Here is a 24132-nt window from a genome sequence, read left to right as displayed (position 1 = left end):
GTCAAAGTGACGATGGTGAAATGCAGTGATTGCTTCCGGAGATGCACATAGTCACAATGTCATTACTGGGTTCCACCTTGGATCCCTAATCGAAAACATTCACCACAATGCAATATTGATTAGGTCACAATAAAAAAGGACATGTAATTTTTCAGCATTTATCTCTATCAGAGGTTTGCAGGTTTGCACCACATCTATTTCCCATGATGAAATGTAACTAAATCGCCTGAACAACAATCACGTATTTGGTTGTTTTGTTTTTTATGGTGGAGAGAGCATTTGTCCCGTTTATTTTCTCAGTTGTGTCCTAACTCTCAAGTCTTTGTTTCCATGGTAGTGTTTGATATCTCTTCTTGGGGAGCAGCATACTTTTTTTGCAGTGTTTGTCTGTTATCATAACCAGCATGGGTCATCATGTGTGTGTTGCAGTGTGAAATTTGACGAAATAATCTTTTGCAAATAGTGCACTTGAAAGGCTTTTCTCCCGTATGTGTCCTCATGTGTGCCTTGCAACCTGCATTCTGACTGAATGATTTATTGCACAAACTGCAATTAAATGGTTTCTCCCCAGTGTGAGTCCTAATGTGAGCCCTGAGGCTTGAGCTGTTACTTAATGTTCTATCGCACACACTGCACTTGTAAGGCCTTTCTCCAGTATGTGTCCTCATGTGTATATTGCAGCTTGACTTCTGAGTGAATGATCGAGTGCAGAGACTGCACTTAAACGGTTTCTCCCCAGAGTGAGTCCTCAAGTGTGTAGAGTACGACTTATGAGTAAATGATTTATTGCAAATGCTGCACTTAAACGGCTTCTCCCCAGTGTGAGTCCTCATGTGTACATGACGGGATAGGGTGTCAACAAATGTTTTATTGCACACATGGCATTTGTACAGCTTCTCCCTGGTGTGGGTCCTCATGTGTACATGGCGCCCTGAGGTGTCGATGAATGTTCTATAGCACAAATTGCACTTGTATGGCCGCTCACCAGTGTGTGTCCGCATGTGTATCTGACGGCCTGAAGTTTGACTGAATGATCTTGTGCACATACTGCATTTATACGGTTTCTCGCCTGTGTGAGTCCTAAAGTGTGTCCGCAGACTTGAGCTGTCACTGAATGGTCTACTGCACACATTGCACTTGTATGGCTTCTCACCGGTGTGCACCTGCATGTGGATCTTGCACGTTGACCTCTGAATAAATGATTTATTGCACACTCTACATTTAAACAGCATCTCCCTAGTGTGGGTCCTCATGTGTACCTGGCGGCCTGAGATATCCCTGAATGCTTTATTGCACACATTGCACTTATATGGCTTCTCACCAGTGTGTGTCCGCATGTGTACCTGGCAGGATGACCTCTGAGAAAACGATTTCCTGCAAATACTGCATTCATATGGCTTTTCTCCAGTGTGGATCCTCATATGTCGTTCTACATTTGAGTTTTCAGTGAATGATTTATTGCACAATTTGCATTTGTAAGGCTTTTCTCCAGAATGAGTCATCATGTGTGTCCGGCATTTGGAATGCCGAACAAAAGATTTGTTGCACACAGTGCACTTATGCAGCTTCTCCCCGGTGTGGATCCTCATGTGTAACTGGCAGCTCGAGAAGTGAGAGAATGCTGTATTGCACACACTGCACTTATATGGCTTCTCACCAGTGTGTGCACGCATATGTGTCAAGCATGTTGACATCTGAGTGAATGATTTATTGCACATCGTGCACTTGTGCAGCTTTTCACCAGTAGGGGTCCTTTTGTGATTCTGGTAAAAAAAAAAAGGAGAAAGCATCTCAAAATGCAAAGCCTGTCCGCTTTGTACTCAAACTAAACCTCACGAAAGTGACAGGTTAAAAAAAAATTGGACATTTTAGTCATTGTGTTCTCCACTATCTCATAATAAAGGTTTGTTGAAGATTTGATGACAAAAGCTGTAACAGCCTGGACATACACACTGAATGTCAATGGTAAACGAAGATTTTGAATTAAACATTTTTGGCTGGTCTACCACCTTACCAATGACGTCATCCTTACAAAATGTTATTTCCCATTGAGAGTGGAACGAGATGTGCCAAGTTTCAAATTTTTCCGATCAGCGGTTTCAGATATATAATGTTTTCATTATTTGCATTTAATCCAAGATGGCTGCCATACCACATGACACATGATGTCAAAATTATCATCAAAATATTCTCCGTGGGGGGAGGGGCGCTGCTACCCTGAAAATTTGGTGTCACTCACACAAGTGGGTTCTGGGAAAAAAAGAAAATGTTAAACAATAAGAGCAAAAAGGCCAAAAAAGGGTTGAAGAATAACATCAATAATAATTAATAATGAAAATTATTTCAGCAAAATTATTAATTTGACTTCTCCATATTGTCATAATAAAGCTTGGTTGAAAATTTGATGACAAAAGCTCAAATGGTAAAAACGTTACGGCCCTGACAAACACACCGACAGACAGACGTGATTGCAAAACCCCATTTTCCACTGTGTGGGGGATGGGCTAGTAACAAGGAACTTCATTGGAGGAGACCAATGGTCCCAGCAAGCACATGCAATGGTTGTTTGTCTGTGCATTATCCAAAATGCTAAGTAACAAGCAAGAAGACAGCACATATCACTTGTAAAATCTTTGGAACGACCGAGCCGTGGTCGGGAGTGAACCGCCGACGTACCAGACTCAGAGCAAACGCTTTATCCATTACACCACTGAATCTACCAAAGGGAGGTTTTCTGATAAAATGTATTAAATAAACTGCATATCAATGGTGTTTCTCTTGTATAAATCCTCAAGTGTACTTGGTAGGCTGACTTTTGCCCAAATGCTTGAATGCACAAACTACACATGTACGGACTTGTCACGGTATAGGTATTTGTGTGTACCCGAGGGACTGAGGAGAAACTCAGCGATGAAGTGCTTTCAGTGCCCTTGTGTGTTTTTCACAAATGTCGATATTCAGGTGTACCTGTTCTTGACTACATTTCTGTTCGTAATCCCTGTACTTCACACAGTGAATCTTCTGGTGTTGCTGCAAAGATCTCTCAGTGAAAGTATGAATATTGTTGGTACGGGGAAACATCCCGATGATCCTCCTTGATTTCTCTGAAAATTGTTCATAGAAAAGTCAGTATTTGGATCAGGGGGAGATATAAAAACAGCATTAACACAATGGTATGGATCTTAAAAAAGAAAGTGTGTGTATATAAACGGGGCCTTCAGAAAGTATTCACACCCTCAGACTTTGTCACATTTTGTTGCGTTACAGCCTGAATTTAAAATGGATTAAATTTGAGTTTTTTTGCTACCAATCTACACAAAATACCCCACAATGACAAAGTGAAAACATGTTTTCAGAAAATTTTAGAGCTTAATTAAAAATTAAAAGCTGAAATGTCTTGCATCAAAAAGTATTCAACTCAACCTAAAAATATTTTTTCCGATATGGTGCTTTATAGTACTCCTCAGGGTCTAAGAAGCTCCGTGGTACCATTAAAAATTGGGGCTGCTAATTGCAGAAACAAATCCTACAACAGCAATGAACCTCCCCCGATACTATAGGGTGACGCTTAACTATTCGGGGGAATAAATTGGGCTCTTTTTACCTGCGACATGTCGCAGGTCTACAAGAGCTATGCATTGCTGTTGTTGGTGTTTCTTGGTGGGAGTTGGTTTTTGAAATATGTACCCATTGATCGGACCACACCCACATCTGTCGCTTTACTCCACCCACTATAGCACCCAGACAAAATAGGCTGCCATGTTGGTTTTCATGATATGATTTCATGATGTAATCATTCATGATATGATTTTCATGATATGATTTTCAATGATATGGCCACCATGTTGGTTTTCTGGTGGGCCTAGTGCGGTCAATCTTGATTAAAACAGAAATGATCTGACTGTTCCTGACACTTGAGATATGCAAGTGTTCGAATAAGATGCAGGAAACCATCATAAATAACCATTCTGGCCAACAAAAGCCTCAATGTACTCACCATCTGCAGAGAGAGAATCTTCATTCAGCTCTTCTTTCACTTGAATGCCATTTGAAGGCTGAAGATCGTTATAAGGAAGACATCCAGCCTCCACTGGATCCGTTTCACCTGCAAAAGATCCAATATTAGCCAAGAGCAGGATCTTCATGATTGAATACAAGTTATGTGTGTCCACCTCATTAAGATTATGGATATTAGTATAGTGGACATACACTGCCCATTGTAATCTAGAGAGTACATCTCTTGGTTTGTGTACAACTTCCAAGGCAAAGACTATCTGTCATGTCTGCCAAGTCCTTGCCGTCAGTTTGTTGACCCTCCTCCATTTGTTGTGCAGCTCTCCCACCAGTCTCGATTATGTAAAAATATAAAAAGAATAAATGATATTGTTGCGAATTCGCGCCCGCCGGCGTGCGGACGACCACGTAACTCGGATTGCGGCACGTCGCCCACCGGACGGACAATTCAGTCGTGCCCCCCCCCCGGGAACTATCACCCGGAGCCAGTCACGGGTGGGCCTTTCAACCTCACCACAATCGTGCCAATCGGCCACCCGCGTAGGATAGGGTTGTTCGCCAAACTCGACCTACCTCAGTACCCACGCGGATGGTAAACCGGGCGATCGTACCTCGCCACAGGTCGACTCCGGACACAAGCCGCTTGGGCGACCCGTTCCGTACCATCGGGATAACCGAGCGGTGTTATAGTCGACCTCGACGGTTCAGATTATTTACCGAGCGTTTTGCACCCACTACGAACCCTTTATGTGAAGCAGGATGGAGATTCAATGAGGAAAAAAGACGAAGCTAAACGGGAAAAAAGTTCACACAATGCACATTTATTTCCCGGCACACGGAAAGCACGTATATACAGCCATACAGTCAAAATGCACATAAAGCAACCAAAACAATAAAAGCAACAACGACTCAGAGTTAATACCGACTACGCGCACACACGGCAACACTTATACAGCTTTACTTTGCAGACGGCGCCAACACACATTTACACAAAAGCAAAGGAAAGAAGCCACCCTCATAGACAAGGAGACAGACAGGCCTGTAGGCCAAATGTGCACGTGACTTGGAGGAGCGGCCAGGTCCACGAGACTGGGGGGTCCGACCCGCGTCCTTGTGACGCGTTGGCGGGCGAGCCGCAAATGTGGCCACGCGGCTGTGCCCCGACTCCGTGCTCCTTGGCGGGTTTCGTTGGCACGACGTTGGCACGAGGTCAACGTGTTGGAGTGGGGTGGGAACGGGGCCCCCTTTTGCACTATCTCAGCGCGGGGGGAAAAGGGGAATTGTTGATGCCCTGGGGGAGGAGAATGGCTGGCTGGCTTGGGTCCCGCGATGAGATGAGCGATTCCCCACACCGTAACCGACCGCCGTCCTTCTCGCCTCGGACCCGAGCTCCTTTTCCTCTTCCTGCAACCCTTCTCAGTTCTGCACTCTCCTCACCCGACTGACCCGACTTTGCCACTCTCCTCAGTTCCGCACTCTCCTCACTCGACCGACTCGACTCTGCCACTCTCTTCACCCGACTGACTCGACTTTGCCACTCTCTTCAGTTCCGCACTCTCCTCACCCGACTTGACTCACAATTCGCCTTGCACTCGCTTTTTTATAGGCGGGCAGGAGAAGCCAGTATGTAAATATTCGGATCAGAATGACCTCGGGGGCGGAGCCACGCTCGCCCATTGGTCGGAGGAAACGGGGGCGTGAACCTCCCCTGATCCTATAATTTGCATATATCGACTTCACACACACGCGCCTGGAGGCGGGGCCAAGCCGCCCCGCGCTCGCTAATTGGACGGAGGAAAAGTGGGCGTGTAGCGTTTTTGATCTGAATTTTCCCTCGGAAAGGCCGCTATTTGCACTCGCGGCTCGGTTCGCTCGGCACCAAACGCCAAACGGGCCCGAGACAGCCCGACGTTCAGTGTTCACAGGTGGTGCGGGAATGGCCGTAGAAGGAGAGAGGTGAAGGTGGTGGAGGGTTTTCAGTGGTGGTTTGATGGTTATGGTACCGTTTGGGAATGGCGGTGATGCGATGATGTGGGAGCGTAGATGGTGGTGGTGGCGTGGTTGTTGTGTGATGGCGGTTGAGACGTGGTTGGTTCAAAATAAAGATAAAACAGAAAAAATGGCTAACTCAAAGCGTCGCAGCCCGGATGAATCACATAAAATCCCTCTATACAACGGGTTTGGGCTAACTACACATGTACTTAGAGATATCTCACCTGCAGGCCCTGAATGGTGGTTTGCGAATTTCCACAGCCGTAACAATATGAATGCAGAAATACTTTTCTTTGTAAGCAACATGTCACGACTCATCCGGCACAGACACGTATTTAAGAAGAAGTTTTTGAATGAAAGGCTCGACCGGATGTTATCAGTCTTTCCTTCATCCTGTATTTCAAATTGCGAGTTGCGTAATGTTAATCAAGTTGCTGATATCGGGTTTTTTGATTTGTTTTTGTACAAATGATTGAGGTGAGGCTTGTGGAAGAACTCGAGCAGAATGGAAGGAAGCAAAATGGACAGGGGAAACACCAAAAGCAGAGTTGAAGTGTAATAGTCTCTCTCTCTCTCTCTCTCTCTCTCTCTCTCTCTCTCTCTCTCTCTCTCTCTCTCTCTCTCTCTCTCTCCATCGAGTGCAGCCTGTGGCTGCTGGTTGCATCATTGGTTGGGACGTGGCTATGCCGCTGATGCAGTGTCCCTCTTACCAGTACACTGGTAATCATTTTGCCGACCTCGGAAGGATGACAGGCTGAGTCAACCTCCTGGTGTATTTTTATTCAGCGGCCAACGGGGCTTGAACTCAGGACCACTCAGGACCCAAGGATCCCAAGCCACCACCCTAACCACTAAACCAACACCAGGCTTAAGTGTAGTAGTAGTAGTAGTACTAGTAGTAGTCATGGTTATATTCAACCAAACACAGGGAAAACAGAAATGTAATGGCTGTAAAATAGTACATTGCAATATATTTAAATTGTATTCCAATTAACATGCAGAAAGAAAGAGGCATTCTAAAAATGAACAGACAAATTTTCTAACTGTCTGTCACTACAAGTCAAAAAGACTAAACCATCCACATTAAACATGTGAACATAAACAATTAAAAATGAGTGTGCACTTCAACAACCCATCACCTACGCATACTGAGAAACAACCCGTCACCTACACATACTGAGAAAGCTAAATGACAAGGAATGGGAGCAATTTGCATTGCAAAGTAACGTGACCATAAGGCAGGATAGACACTGAAGGAGGGTGAATGTAGCAGAAAGCAAGGGAAGGGTTAGAGAATAGATGTGATGGATAGCACATCACAAGGTTGAAACAGAGATTAGGTAAACATGTGAAAAGGCAAAAAAAAAAAAGAGTGAGTGGGATTAAAGAAGGGAAGAATGAAAACTCAGTCCAGGAGCCATGCAATGAAAGGTTCAAAGAAAAATAGAGCTAAAAGGTGTGAGCTACCTGAAGACCAAAAGGCAGGGTCAGGTGATGCAAAGTTAACATGAAACAAAAAGAGGACAGCAGCCACATTGTACATCATAAGATAATCAAAATCAGCAGTATGTTATTAAAAAGATATACATGTTATTACTCAATGTACAAAATTCATAAAGAATCTTAACAATGTATGGTTTGGCACTATTTTTTATACCTTTGGGTTTTACACATGATTTGTGAAAGTTGAGATGAATTTCTGAAAGAGGATTGTGACTTATCCAGCCTGAGGTCTGGAAGCCAATGTCTAAACTCATTAGATTTTCATAATTGGCCTACGAATCTCAGACAAATTTAAAACCTACATTGTTTCAAGGTTGGAATATAACAAAACTGAAGGGCCTGATCATAATCATTGTATAATTGTCCTAGAATGATTTGAAGAGCCATTTTCTGAACCAGTTCCAATTGTGATTGTGAGACCAGCATTCCATGCTGGAACAGTATACTCTAAAAGTGATCTAATGTCGCCTTTATAAATGGTAAGCAAATCTTCCATGTCTAAGTTAATCTTTTTGAGCATCTTCAACATAAACAACTTTGCATTTGTTGTGTGACTAAGGACCTACAAGCAGTTGTCACAATACGTATCTACAAGAGCATCGTGTTGCTGTTGCTGCTGCTGTTGCGGTTCTTTTTGGGAGTCGATTTTTGAAATGTACACCCATTGGTCAGTCAGCTGCTGGAGCACACCCACATTGGTCACTTGACTCCACCCACCATGGCACAAAATGATATGGCCACCATCTTGGTTTTCTGGTGGGCCGAGCACATTAGGCCTCGAGGTCTCTGCTGATTATACACTGTCCGGGTTTGCTGTGTCAGATTTCTATTGGCTTTGTTTGGGTCGAGTGTTAATCCCGATGAGGGACCCTGAAAAATGTAATCGTATGTCAAATAATAGTAAGGTTTAATCAAGCCAGTCAGAACGCACAGTAATCAAGCGTTATGTTATGTTACGTAAACAAACATTACATTACGTTACATAAATTACGAAAAAAAGTTACATAATTTTTGAACGGCCTCATATTGTAGTTAAATAATTCATGACCGTGTGACGAATAAGCTCTTTCTGATATAACAAATCAGAATAAGCTGATTTGCAAAAGATGGGAGAGAGAAAAAAGGAGAGAAAGGAAGTGAGTGCTAGGAGGGGAGCGAGGAAGGGGAGGAAGAGCAATGCCTCAAAAATTGAATGGAGATTTTTCAAAGAGTAAATTCATTAAAATATTACGACAATATTTTCAATTTCTCTCTTGAACTCATAGTTCACTTGCCCTGTTGCTCTACTCATTCTAATCCCCTAGTGATGTTAATCGTTCTTTTAAATTGATCTTTGATTTAATTTATTTTGCCAACCCAGTCGCTGCCACGTGTAACTCAATGAAGTTACACTTTCGGCACATTCCGTAATCTTTTGTTCACTCAATGTAACTCCCCGAACAGTAGAAAAAGTTAGTTTAATGATTTGGCAATTTCACATATTATTGTGTAAATATGGAAAAGGATGGAGCCTTGCTTAAATCAAATACGCTTCGTTGTAATAATCGCTAATTTCTTTAATTTTTTTTAGGTTTCACTCCACATTTTGCCACTTATTTAATCCACCAGCTCCGATCCTCAAATCCGAAGACACGTTTCAATTATATACTGTGGCGTTCACGGAGGCCACTCACGGGTTCCTGTAAACGTCAGGTCTTGCCCGCAGAGGCCAAACGGTTATAATCTCCTTTGAAGACGTTAATTACGAGGCTAATCCCGGTGGTCCAAATTACTCGAAGGCAAACAGGACAAGGAAGGTGACATGTATTCATTTATCAATTAATCAATAACTTTTATTGACAACAAAAAAGCACACCCGGCAAGAGGAGGGGACCGTGGGGGACGAATGTTGGGACTTTCTCTGGGGCGAAGGGGACACAAAGCAGTTCACGATAAATTCACCAGAAGAAATAAATATAGATGATAAATAAAGTACAGCAAATGCAAACCCCTCTTTCTATGATGACACACACACACACACACACACACACACACACACACACACACACACACACACACACACACAATATATATTATGTTCAAACTATGCCTAGAGCTGACACAAACCCTAGTTGCAACTAGAAGGGCACTTGGTCGAGTGCATACCTCCGCCACATAATGCCTGATCCACGAGAACATATTGGGCCCAATACATTTTTGAAATGTCATGCTATACAGGACGACATCTCTCAATGGTGAAGAATCACTTTAAAAAATTAAATAATTCTCGTATCCAGATCCGGATTCAATCTTCACCAAAATCGAATCGATTCGTCCTTGCGACACACCCAACCTGTCCACCAAGTTTCGTCTGAATCCGTCCACAACTTTTGGAGATATTTTGCTATATTTCAGTTTAGCCCTATCTCTCAATGGTGAAGAATCACTTAAAAAATTATCAGATCCGGATCCGGTTCCGGTTCTTCACCAAAATCTAATCAGTTCGTCCTTGTCACACACCCAACCTGTCCACAAAATTTAATCTGAATCCGTCCACAACTTTTTGAGATATCCTGTATACAAAGAGACAGACGAACAGACAGAAAGGGGTGAAAACATAACCTCCTTCCACCTTTGGTGGCAGAGGTAATGATTGCAAAATCAAAAAGGAAAACTACAAAAATAAATGTCAGCAGATTATACTCTAGCAAATGGGAGAATGACAAAAGAGCAGGAAGATTGTTTTTTTTTAAAAAGAGCTTGACAGGATAGTAGTCCGGGAGCCAACCGATCAAAATTAAAAAAAAATTGCCCGGTCTGCTATAAAATTTTTGTGTTGATTTTCATAAAGAGACACCCTTTGAGTATATGAAAACCAATGTTGGCAATGGTGAAACTCTTGCGCAACAACACAGTCAACACTTTTGCGAGCCCCCTCTGATAACAAAATGTTGGCAAAAGCGAAGATGTAGGATGGGGGTAGGGGTAATTCATATTGTCCTAAAATCATAACCACTAAACCTATATACACAAATGACCCCTCATATTAAAGAGGAGTTCATTTCCTATATCACAATTGGTGTAGATTTAACCTACCTTCAATTGACAAGGTTATATGTCAAACAACAAAAGATTTATGTAACTCAGAAATGCTTGACTATCAATGGGGTCAGGAACAAGAACATACTTTTACATGCCATGGTTTTAAGGAAGATAAAATTAGAAATGGATTAACACAATATTGTGACATGAAACATCCTCTTCAGAGGAAGAGTCACTCTCTGAAACAACTCCACCACATGAACCTCTCTGACCAAGGCATATGCATGTCACTCAGCAAGGCACAGCAGCCTTTTTGCATGAACATCGTTTCAGACATTTGGATAATTTGCACATGCAAGACACCGTTTTGTCTATGTTTGGCTTGGCTGGCTTAGACATGAGAATTGGGACCAGTTTTCCATTGATAAGGGTTCTGCCAAATGTTGTGGCTGGGGGAAGTGCTCGGTCACTGAGATGTGCACGTCTATACAGAAGCAATTGATACAATGCTCTTAAAACAAGGAAGTAAAACGCATCTTCTGTTGCTGGCAGTGACCTAAGGTCTAATTTTGAAGAGACAAACATATGCTGCCTGAGGGTATCCAAACAGCTGAACCCTTTTTGGCCATGCAGAGCAGTCCAGTATACTCTGGCCTCATCAATGACACATTCTGTTGCTGCCATTTCACTATCTCTTCCAAAATCAACAAGGTGGGGAAGGTTTCCTATCAGTCCCAGAGAAACCTGTGCTGCTCTTCTTTTCACAGGAACACAGGCATCATCCCAACTGACTGGAAGAGGGGCCTTGTTGTCCCTCTCTGGAAAGGGAAGGGTGATCGCCAAGACTGCAAAAACTACCGAGGGGTGACGCTGCTCTCAGTGCCGGGCAAGGTCTTTGCTCGGATAATTCTTGATAGGGTTTGCCACCATCTGCTTGAGCACCAGCGTCCAGAGCAGTCAGGCTTTACACCAAAGAGGTCAACGATTGACCGTATCCTTGCACTTCGTGTCCTCACCGAACACAGACGAGAGTTTCGGCAGGGGCTGCTTGCAGCCTATGTTGATCTCTGTAAAGCGTTCGATTCAGTGAATCGGGATGTCCTCTGGAGGATTCTTGGTCTTCGTGGGGTGCCACCGAAACTGATCGATCTGATGTCTGAACTCTACTCTGGTACTGAGAGTGCTGTGAAGTGTGGTGGTACCATCTCTGACTTATTTCCAGTTGTTACTGGAGTTCGTCAGGGATGTGTACTTGCCCCCACACTTTTCAGCACTTGTATGGACTGGATTCTAGGGAGGATGTCGGAGAGATCAAGTTGCGGTGCATCGTTTGGCAATGTCAAGATCTCAGACCTTGATTTTGCAGATGATGCAGTCATCTTTGCGGAGACTTTAGACATCCTCTTGGGGGCCCTCGAGGTGCTGAATGAGGAGTCGGAGCCGTTGGGATTACGGATTTCTTGGGTCAAAACTAAGATCCAGGCTTTCGGTGACATCTTGGATGCTGCTGTCCTGTCTGTGTCTGTTTGTGGTGAGGATGTTGAGGTCGTGGAGAGATTCACTTACCTTGGCAGTGATATTCATGTCTCCGCAGGTTGTGAGCCGGAGGTCAATAGACGTCTGGGTCGGGCCTGGGGAGTCATGGATTCACTGGATCATGGGGTGTGGCGCTGCCGGTACCTGTGCGGGAGGACGAAAGTCTGAGTCTTCAGGTCCTTGGTACTTCCAGTCTTGCTCTATGGGTGCGAGACTTGGACTTTGACCAAGGATCTGAGACGGAGACTTAATTCCTTTGGTACCAGGTCTCTTCGGAGAATCCTTGGCTATCGCTGGTCGGATTTTGTGTCCAACGAGCGGTTGCTGAGAGAGACTCGGATGAGATTTGTTACCTGCATAGTCCGTGAGCGTCAGCTGCGGCTGTATGGACATGTGGCTCGTTTTCCTGACGCTGATCCTACTCACCAGATTCTCTCAGCGAGGGAGTCTCATGAGTGGGAGGCCAGTGGGCCGACCACGTGCCTCATGGTTGCAGCAGGTTGACCATCATCTCAAGGAGATGGGGATGGGCCTGGCATCTGCCTGGGGGATGGCCAGACGGAGGCCCCTGGAGTACCGGCGGAAAGTGGACGCAGCGACGCGCTGTTCTGGCACATGCTCCCATACCTGACCTGACCTCTTCTTTTCCCCTTCTGAATGGGTAGCTCACTGTGTCACATCCACACAACACATATGTGCACAGAAGTGTAGCTGTGACATCAAGAGGATTTTCTGGTACTTCTTGCTCAACACTTCTACCAGCTCATGAATAGGTAGGTATTGATTCTGCCGTTGTATCCAGAGTTCTTGCAATGTGTTCAAGCAGCAGAAGTGATATATACACAGCATAATTATGTCTGTATCTGTTGCATGCACAACAGCTCGATGGTGATCAAGATATTCCACACAATACGCAAGATGAGCAATAATCCTTGTGTCTGCCTCTTCATGTTCTTCACAAGGTAAGTCCAGAACTGAACTTGATGCTGATGTGATGGAAAGAGTGTGAGCTTTGTTTTCCATCATACTACCAAGAATGATGGTCACTCCATCCGGAATAGCTTCAGGACTCTCACAAAGTGAAGTGCCAATGAAGTTCTGAAGATTTCCTTTATTTCTTGGATTCTTCATGAATAAATTCCAGTCCGGAATTTCTAGACTCTTGGATGGTGAGAATTGTCTTGCCTGGTCTGTCTGGTTTCTCCTCTGCTGCTCATCACCCTTCAAAGTATGGCTATCATCAAAATCATACTGATCACCAATGATGTTGACACAGTTGCACATTTCAGGTTTCAACTGCAGGATACACCTGCTTGCGAAGATACAGCTGGGGAAGTTCACCAAATGTTTTCGCACCCATTTTTTGGTATTTATTTACAAATGCCATTGTGTCTACCAGATAAACTGTGTATAGGTCACTCTGTGGTAATGATGGCAGCTGTAAAACAACATCCTGCTCAGCTTCAGCAATTAGCACTGCCACGAAATCAGACTCGTTGCCTTTGCGCATTACAACCCCCTGTGCTAAGCGTGGATCAACCTCAAACAGGGATGATGGATAGTCTGTCCACTCATGGGAAAATGCAATCTGTCTTGTGACTGGGTCGGCATCTCGATAGAAACACAGCACACGTGTAGTTGCAGTCTCATCTTGATAGATCCTGATTAAACTCTGTTTCCTTGATGGTTTTGATTTCTTCTGTGAGGAGAAAGTTACCAGCTTCAGTGGTTCAATCTTAATAGAGACCACCTCTTCTGCTTTCATAATGGCTTCCATGCCCTTAGCTTGAGCATGGACCAAGTCTTTTGAAGCAGCCTTCTCACTAGTTGCTCTATTGAGCAGAACCACTTGGTTGTTACACTGGAATGGGTTTATCATCTGCTGGCATATCACTTTCTTGATCTCCTCAACATGCATATGTTCTTCTGTTGCCTGCTTCTGTGTTTCTCCATGATGAGTAGATTCCTGTTGGCCTAGATTAGCCATAGACTTTATGTTCTCTGATACAGCTGTGAGAAATGGTGCTGTTTTCACATATTTATCTCGAGCAGCTGGTGCCTGAGATATGCGTTTGAACAGAGATGTCTTCCCTTCATTGTTGTATGTCTGCTCCAGGGCCATGTCACTCCAAACACCATTGAATTTTCCTTTGGAAGAGTGAACTGTGAAGTACCCAACCTGGATCCAGCAAACCTTAACCGAACTGTGTTCAATAGAGTAAGAGGATTTTGGGGTAGGGGTAACTTTGGTTGACAAAAATGTTAATTTTCTCTTTAAAAATTGATAGAACTCAATCAAATTTGCTGTTTTAATTAGCCATGGATACCATGTTCATATCACATTAAGAGAAATTAGTATTCTAATGCAGCATCTGCCTATGATAAGAAAAGTTCTAAAGGCCATCTTCAAAAAACGTTATTTTTAAGGCATTTTTCACAAAATTATGTACTTTTACGAGGTTTACTTTCACAAAGGCAATTTTTTTTTGTCATTTTACAATGCACTGATTGAATTCTTACATTTAGTTCACATTTATTTTTCATGAATGTGATTTTTTAATTTTTTTAGAAATTTTATTGACAATTGCTGTTTTATCAAATTTTTCAAATCTTCCTCAAACAAAAACGGCCGCCAAAATTTTTCGCAAGAGCTTATGAATTGCCAACATTGGTTTTCATGAACTGCAAACATATATCTAAACATCCTGGGGGTGTAAAATTTTATAGCAGAGGCTGTAAGGTCCAACCCTAAAACAGCCTCGTACACAGGTTGGCTCCCGGACTATAGGGATCGACAATGAAGGCTCTTTGGAATGGCTAAGAAGAGGTCAAATTAGTTGGGATGGAGAATGAGTCATCATCAATGCCCAACACCAATCATATTATACTGATGCCTTTAAGAAAATGGCAGGATTGAGCCAATCGGCTAAATTCAGGTTTTGAGCAGAAATAACAAACTACCAGTCACCTCCTTTTTGGATGTAAAAAAAACTCATGTCAGAACAGATGTACACAGAAAGACATGACAGGGTCTGTAGAGTAATCTACGAGCACATCTGTCAATATTTCAACATCCCAGTCCCAAAACAATCATGGAAACACAAAGCAAATCCAATCCTTGAAAATGAACAAGTAATGCTCACACATGACAAGATGATCCCATCAAGTATGGACATTGCAAACAAAGCATTGTGTCCAGACATAGTGGTCAAACACAACAAAGGAGAGGTCAGCATTGTTGATCGAAGTTTCAATTCCCAATGACTTTGGAGTAAAATGTCACATAAATCAGGAAAATGACCAAATACCAGGATCTGAAAAATGAGGTGAAGAGGACTTAGAAACTGAAGAAAGCTGAAATTGTACCAGTGATAGTTGGAGTTACAGGAACGATAAAGAAACTACGCTCGGGATGTGTTCCTGAAAAACCGAGTGTATTGCGAATCAGCTTGTTGCAAAACAAGTTTTCCCATAAGAATAATGTTAGAAATAGGAGATAGGTTCCTGAAAGACGTCAAAAACCAGCATTTTTGCCAAAATAAGAGTTCTCAAGATAAAGTTGTGCTTATTAATGAATAAATAGCAGTTGTAATGATTTATAAAAGTATATACAGTGGAGTACTGTGCAGTAAAATGAAAATGAACAAGTGCAATTTATTCGGGGGTTGGCCTCACAATAAAAAAAAAAAACATTCACAAATCACATTACAACTGGAACAAATATTATTAACAATCAAAATCTGAATCTGAATCCTGGCAAGGAACAGAGTTGTACGGTCGATCTTATGATTGCTGATCTTGATCAGGACTCTTCTCAGCCTTCGGCTGACAAGTCTTCTTGAAGAATTGATCACGGGAGAGTTGCCTCGCAGCCTTTTTTCTTCTTCATAAAAGGTCCCTGTAGCACTGCATTCCCTGACTTAAGACCCTTGCAACATTAATGCTCCTTTCCACATTTGGGTCATCTTCTTGCATGATGTCTCTCGCCGCATTGATGTGTTGGAAGATTTTCAAAAGCCTTTTGTTCGACAAAGCTTTAGAGGGCACGTTTTTGACGGTCCCAGATGCATCTTCAGCAGCTATTTACTCTCGTAGGTACATTAAGTCTTCATTGGAGAATTCCTCTCCATGGGATTTGAGCAATCCCTCAATATCCTCCTTCTCAAGTTCCTCGAATCCCAGCTGTCTGCCAATTTTGACAACATTTTCAATAACATTTTGAATCGCATCCTCTTCAACACAATCAGGCCAGAGTTTCCTCCACACACTGCTGAAGTTTGCAGACGTAACTTCCTTCCAAGATTCGTCGATGGTTTTGATTGCATTAAATATGTTGGGCCTCTTCCAGAACTATTCAAAGGTGAGAGAATTTTCACCTTCCATTTCCTTGACTACCTTGGGGAAAAGTGTGTCTCAGGTAATAAGCTTTGAAAGTGGAAATAATGCCCTTATCCATCAGCTGGATCAACGAGGTTGTGTTTGGAGGCATGAAAACAACTCTGATGTTGCTGTGGATCTCATCTATACTTGAAGGGTGGCCAGGAGCATTATCAAGAATCAATAATGTTTTGTTTTGCGAATTATTTTTCCTGCAGCATTCAGCCACAGCAAGAACAAAATGATTCATGAACCAGTTCTCGAAAAGCGTCACGGTCATCCAAGCTTTCTGATTTGCTCTCCAAATGACTGGCAAAGCTGACTTGTTGGAGCCTTTAAGAGCCCTGAGTGTCTCTGAACGATTCACGACGAGTGGCTTCAACTTGAAATTTCCCGCCGCATTCGCTTCAAGTAAATGTAAGTGTATCTTTCGTTGGCTTGAATCCAGGCATGCTTTCTTCCTCTTTGGAAATGAGAGTCCTTGCGGGCATTCGTTTCCAAAATAATCCTGTTTCGTCAACGTTGAAAATTTGATGAGAAGAATATTCACCTTCTTCAATTACTGCGGCCAATTGATGAGGAAAAAGCTTCACTGCTTCATTGTCCATGCTCGCAGCCTCGCCAGTCACTTTAATGTTGTGCAAGTTTGATCTCCTTTTAAACTTTTCCAACCATTCTCGACTTGCATTTAAAGTTTCAGATTGTGACCATTCACCCCTTAATGTCTTAAATCTTCAAACAAACATTTGGCTTTCTCTTGAATTAACATCTGGCTCACTTGGCACCGTCATTGACTTAGTTCTTCTATCCAGATGTTAAACAAATGCTCAATTTCAATCACCAATACACTTCAGTTTTGCTTGCACAACACAGTCGCAGTAAAAGGAGTCGGACGCTTCTTGATTTTTTTTTTCTGCATCTTGGCAAATCATTCTCATGGTCGAGGAAGCCAGGGAAAGAGCACGGCCAATAGCAGCATGGCCTTGCCCATTCTCAAAACGTTTTAAAATGTCCAATTTCATTTGAAGGGAAATGCTTCGTTTAATTTTCTTGGGCTGCGACATTTCAAACTTTTTGGCACAAATGAAATGCTAATAAAAAAAATTGATGCCAACTCGTTGAGCAAAATGTACGCAAACTGACTGGACGTGTTTCGAACAAGTTTGGCAGGAAGAACAGCAAGTAGTGTCACATGAGTCCCCACATGGTGTAGACTAGAACGGTTTAGTTTGTGAACCTTCATATCACTTTCATTACTTTCTTTATCACCTTCCTTATCTCTGTTATGTTTACCTGAATACTTATTTGTTAAAGTTAAAAAAAAAACGATTCAAAGGCACCTTCTTTTTCAGGGTTTATGCAGGACCTACTGTACTACACTGTACGTGCAAACATCCAGGTTAAATGGAATACCTGGAGTGGAGGCAGAGCTAATAGAGTGGGATGTAAATTTAGGTGAATTGTAGTGCTGGGTGGTGAGTTGGATTTTGTGAAATAGGGACTCGCTCACATTAAATTTATTTAATATAAAACTGTGTGATTATTTTTTTTTCCTTTAAAAGTGAAATACAGTACAATTAAAGCTCTTACAGACTGTCAAGGAAGCATCATGAACTGAAGAATGTCCGGACTGGTTGTTGTGAAACACCGGTGTGGAACACATTGGTGTATGTCTGAAGCAAGTGAGCAGATAAGGGAGTTCGAGTAATAATGTATAAGGAGCATAAAATGGAAACAAGCGTGTTGAGAAACAGTATATGGCGATCCATCACCTGTTTACCCTGTGTCATATTGAGTCTATTCCCAGACAGAGTTTCAATAACTGATGCACAACCTAATAGAGAACATGTTGTTTTATATTGTGAGCAAAACCTGCACATGCACGAGAGCTTTCAAGTTAATATGTGTTGTAACAACAATTTTGGAGATATAGGGGAAAATACGTCTGAAACGAAACTCAATGCACAATTTTATTTTGGATCCTTACCTTGTGAGAGAGAATCATCTGGAGATTCTGGTTCCACCTTCACCACCATGAGAGAATCTGCAGAGAGAAAAAAAAAAATCTGCTTTAAACAAAGGACAAATAATATCTAGAATGGACAATCAATCAAAATAACCACAACTTTAACACTTCTAAACCAGAAACAAAAACACGTTTCCGATTCGGATTTTTTTATTTAAAAAAAAATCCAATTTCACGGAAATAAAAACTGTTTGTTGGAGAATGTTTTGGAATAGTTTCACTAAGAACGATCGGCATCAGATAATATCAACACATACTGTATATCCACTGAGCTGATGGGCAGTGTTGGGCATCAGGACAAGAACCACGGACACGAGTTATTCCAAAGAAAGCTTAATCTGACGTCGGTACAAAGTGTGAATGAGAATTGAAACTTGACTCTCTTTCCTTGGACAAGGATCCCGACATCCCACGGACAGTTCCACTGTCCAAGAGAACCATAACCCTATTTTGATTATCAGTTTGGATTATGTCCCAACCAACTCTGCAATGGTCGGAGGTGCTAAATCTCAAGCAAGAGGTCAGGGCAGTCTTCCTGGACATATCTGAGGGATTCACCAGAGTCTGGGATTGTGCTTTGCTTGCCAAGCTCTCTGCCTGTGACATACAAGGACACCTTCCATTCCGTGATTTATTATTTCCTTCACTCACGCAGTCAACATGTTGCTAGAAATGGAGCCCTCTCCTCCACTCTCCCACCGGGACAGGAGTTCCCCAAGCTACTGTCTTCGGCCGAGTCTCGTTCCTCATCTTCATAAACGACCTCTCTGATGCTCTGGAAAACCCTCTCTTCCTTTTGCAGATGACTCCACATTGCATCATACAATACCCGAACCCACTGCTGGACACACTATAACTGCATCATTCTCAGCTCACCTCAAATGAATTAGATGCAGGTCTGAGAAATTATACCTTTGATCCTGGAAAAATGTACCTGTTTCAGGCTGTTGCTTTGAAAGGATTGTCAAACTAACCCACGGTTCCGCTGATTAAGAAATGGTAATAAAAAGGGTTCTCTTCGAGGGAGAGGCGGCTCGAGTGTTGACAAAATAAGAAGAAGAGTGATTCCTGCAAATAATGGAGATGCGGATTCTGAGAGAGAGAGAGTCAATGATCTCTCTGAAGGAAAGAAATAGGAATGATATAGCAGGAGGTGGTGAAGAAGAAGTTTTATTTGTGACTATCCATCGTGAACACGATTGTATTAGTTCGGAGAGCTGGTCAAATCAGCCTTTGATATTGATACAGTTCAAGGAAATACATACAAGGACATCTAACACAGGTGAAGGCCATTCAGCCCATCATGCCTGCACAAACACCATACTAATTTATCAACATAAGATCCAAAGAAGAAAATGCAAAAAATATATAATTATTATTATTTTTTTTAATTCTTAAGTTTTTGTATTTTTTTTTTATTATTTTTCTTCTTCCCCTCAGGAAAGGGGGCATGAGCTTAATGAAATAAACATACATCAACCACACAACACCCCTTGATAAGACCCCCACCAACAGCACTCCGTACAAATGCACACAATCACCCATCAATGCTCAAAACTACTGAAAAATCCGACCAACATCCCCATACCCCTCCGGCTCCATAACTTCCAATTTAAACTTATCTAATATTTCTGCTGCCACGACCTTTGCAGGGAGACCATTCCATACATTAACTACTCTCTGAGTGAAAGTCCCCTGCTTTGCTACTGTCTTAACTCTCCTCCTCTCTACTCTCAGGCTATGGCCCCTGGTCCTATCACTGTCTACTCTGTTAAATAATTCATCTGCACTGATTATATCTGTACCTTTAATTACTTTAAACATCTCTATCATACTGTATCTCCTCGTAACCGTCTTTTTTCGAGTGTATAAAGCCCCGTCTCCTTCAGCCTCTCCTCATAGCCGAGTCGAGCTTGGCCCGGAATAAATCTAGTAGCCCTACGCTGAACCCTCTCCATGGCATCTCTGTCCTTCTGGAACTGTGGTGACCAAAACTACACACAATATTCTACATGTGGCCCTCACTAAATTCCTGTACAATGTTAACACCACCTCTTTTAATTTATAATTGATCCCCCTCCAAATACAACCTAAAACCCTGTTTGCTTTACCTGTAGCTGCCTGGCACTGTGCTGCCTGCTTACCTCCCGTATCTATTACCACCCCCAGATCCTTCTCCTGTGTGACACGCTCCAACATTACCCCTTGCATCCTGTAATCTCTATTTTCATTGTTCTTGCCCATCCCCAACACCTTACACTTGCTCAGGTTAAATTCTGTCTGCCAATCTTTTGCCCAATCCATACAAGTATCAATACCTTCCTGTATCTGATCACCACCCCCTCTGCTGTTCACCTCACCTCCAAGCTTTGTGTCATCTGCAAATTTGGAAAGCTTACTCTTTACCCCCATTATCCAAATAATTGATGTAAATATTGAACAGTAATGGTCCGAGTACTGATACCTGAGGTACCCCGCTACTTACATCCTCCCACTCACAGCCACTCTTTGCTTCCTTTCACCAAGCCAGTTTGCAATCCAATTATCTACCTGACCAGCCACTCCACAAGCCCTCACTTTGGCTAACAACCTCCGACGTGGTACCTTATCAAATGCCTTCTTAAAGTCCAGATATACTATGTCCACTGCCTTTCCCTCATCCACCCAATCAGACACTGCTTAATAGAACTCTAAAAGATTTGTAAAACAAGAACTACCTTTGGTAAACCCATGCTGACTCCCTTTAATTAGTTTGTGTTTGTTTAAATGGTTCCTCATCTGGTCCTTAATTAATGTCTCCAACACCTTCCACACAACTGAAGTCAAACTAACAGGTCTGTAGTTTCCTTTCTTAAATGATGGTGTTACATTTGCTACTCTCCAATCCTCCGGTACTTGTCCTGATTCCAGTGAGCTATTGAAAATATCTGTTAACATCTCGCTTAACTGTTCAGCCACCTCTCAGCCCCCAGCTACATCTGGACCCAGGCCTTATCTACTCTAAGACTACCTCGCTGTTCATTTACTTCCTTCACTCCAACCTGGATCTTTTCTTCTGGTATGGTAAAATTCTGATGGTAAAAGCCCTTCCTCACCTCCTCAATCGATACTCTCAGCTATTTGTTAATTCTCCTGACTGTTCTTGTGTCAAAGTTGAAGAAAAAAAAAAAAAAGAGACATCCACCACTGCACCTCCTCCATTGCCTGCACATCCTCCACTGCCTGCACCCGCTGCACCTCCACCCACCGCACCTCCTACACTGCCTACACCCGCCGCACCTCCTACACGGCCATCACCTGCTGCACCTCCACCACTGCCTGCACCCACCGCACCTCCTACACTGCCTACACCCGCCGCACCTCCTACACGGCCTTCACCTGCTGCACATCCACCACTGCCTGCACACACCGCACCTCCTTCACTGCCTGCACCCGCTGCACATCCTCCACTGCCTGCACCTCCACCACTACCTGCACCCGCTGCACCTCCTCCACTGCCTGCACCCGCTGCACCTCCTCCACTTCCACCACTACCTGCACCCACCGCACCTCCTACACGGTCTTCACCTGCTGCACCTCCACCACTACCTGCACCCACCGCACCTCCTACACCCGCTGCACCTCCTACACGGCCTTCACCTGCTGCACCTCCACCACTACCTGCACCCACCGCACCTCCTACACCCGCTGCACATCCTACACTGCCTACACCCGCTGCACCTCCTACACGGCCTTCACCTGCTGCACCTCCACCACTACCTGCACCCACCGCACCTCCTACACGGCCTACACCCACCGCACCTCCTACACGGCCTACACCCGCTGCACCTCCACCACTGCCTGCACCCGCAGAAGGCTCAGACCAGAATTGAAGAAGGTGGAGCTCGAGAGGGACAAGAGGGAATGTTCGAGATCGAGGATTGTGGAGAGGAGAACTCGTCGTGCTGACTCCACAAGGTGGGATTAATTGGGATATTAAAATAGTGTTTGTACGTAGTACATAGATACACTGTGCACGATAACGTGTTCGTGTCCAATGGATTATATACATTTAAAATGTTATATTCATGGATCGTCGACAAATCAAAGTGAAATATTTAATTGGTTTAAGAATTTGCAGTTTCTGTGGAGAAAATGTTCTGAGGTAAATTAATCTCCCGTCAAGTGGTTATTATTTTAAATCAACCTCCGTGAGTACGTAATAAATAGATATCCCCCGCACGAGAGAACCCCGTACCTGGTCCCTGGTAAGTCCCATAAAGTCCAGCACGAAAGTTCTGAACGTCCAGGATCCTGAACCCGGAGATCCCAGCAGTCCGTCCTGAACCCCCTCTTTTCCCTCCATCAGAACCCGACCCGGAGTGTGACGAGCTCGGATCGTGGGCGCAGCTCCAGGTGTCTCGGTCCATGACCCTCAGCTCGAGGAAGCACCACGTTCGGTTCCACCTCCCGGTCTCACCGATACTCTCTCTCTCCAGTCGAAGAACCACGTGCGTTGACCTCCGGAAGTACAAAACAAGTTTAACGTTCCTGTAATTTAAGGGGAATCTCTCGGATAAACATCAGACCCACGATTCTTGTTTGTTTTTTTCTTCAGATTTTCATTTTAACTTGAACAGAATCCATCTGATGGGAAAGGAGATAAAGGGAGAATGGACAACTTCAGCTTACACGATACACACAGAGATGAATGAACAAGGAATACAGGAAATTATCCACACAGAAGTCCAATGACCAAATCATCCCACTGAACCCAACCCACCACCACCCTTGCAGGACAACAACCCCGCCCACACCACAAACCTGATCACACTCAAGGGGTTAAAGGAGAGGGAAAACAGCAGAGAATGTCACGGATTAGAACTTCATCACATGGAGGATATATCAACAATCAGAACTACATCTTAACTCTGAACAACCCCCCAACAACTTGGACAATCAACACAGCAACTCACACCCACAACTACCTTGAATCAAGATCCCTAGGATGAAAAATCACGCAATATTACTGTTAATCCCCCACTTTTAGGAAATCCAAACTTTTAGTGATATTCCACTTTTCGTAATTCCCTTTTTTCCCCTCCTGACCTTTTGTCATTCTCCACCTTTGTGCACCAATAAGAATTCCCAAGTATTATTTGGGAATTCCCTAATATTATTTATGAGGTGTTTTTTTTTAAACTTTGAGACAAAATGATTATATTTAATTGGATTATAGAAACACCCAGTTAATTGGTATCCAGCACTTTGAGGGGAAATGTGTTCGTATATTGTGATATAATATCAATATATCGGTAATATAACCCTGTTTAGATGGTGTCATGGTTAGATCGTCCACTCTGAATCTACTCGGCCAGAGGTTCATGACCTGGTGAAGTTGCTTCAATGTTTGACAATATCCTTCCTTGTATCCATCCATCTGCAAAAAATGAAGAATAACCACCTTTCAAACCCACCGTGTTTAATTCTAAAGGGTTGTTGTTGTTCCATATGCAGCCTGTGACTGCTGGTGCATCATTTTTTTTCTGGGAGCACAGCTGTGCCGTTGATGCAATGAATGCCCTCTGTTACAAGTACACTGGTACTCATTTCACCAACCTCAAGATGACAGGCTGAATTAACCCCACCTGATATTAATTCAACGGCTTCAAACTCAAGATCCT

At 43.2% G+C, this 24132-nt stretch overlaps 1 protein-coding gene across 3 annotated transcripts; it reads right to left on the bottom strand.

The window, feature by feature from the left end:
• Positions 1-203: 203 nt before the first annotated feature.
• On the bottom strand, positions 204-23202 carry LOC147010020 (uncharacterized). Of its 3 annotated transcripts, none has more exons than XM_085861031.1 (5): positions 22707-23202; positions 18431-18487; positions 3998-4105; positions 2968-3104; positions 204-1763 (listed from the first exon to the last, which is right to left on the bottom strand). In XM_085861031.1, exons 1-5 carry the CDS (start codon positions 22876-22878, stop codon positions 315-317), a joined length of 1923 nt encoding a protein of 640 aa, XP_085717157.1. In that variant the 5' UTR covers positions 22879-23202; the 3' UTR covers positions 204-314. The 3 variants fall into 3 exon arrangements, with proteins under 3 accessions (XP_085717157.1, XP_085717156.1, XP_085717158.1); XM_085861030.1 differs by lacking the exon at positions 22707-23202 and adding an exon at positions 22298-22601; XM_085861032.1 differs by lacking the exon at positions 22707-23202 and adding an exon at positions 22333-22601.
• Between the last annotated feature and the right edge of the window lie 930 nt (positions 23203-24132).

Source organism: Eptatretus burgeri, chromosome 17 (assembly GCF_056783735.1).
Source record: "Eptatretus burgeri isolate ZD-2024b chromosome 17, Ebu_testis_v1, whole genome shotgun sequence".
NCBI lineage: Eukaryota > Metazoa > Chordata > Myxini > Myxiniformes > Myxinidae > Eptatretus > Eptatretus burgeri.
This window is presented reverse-complemented; position numbering and strand designations above follow the sequence as displayed.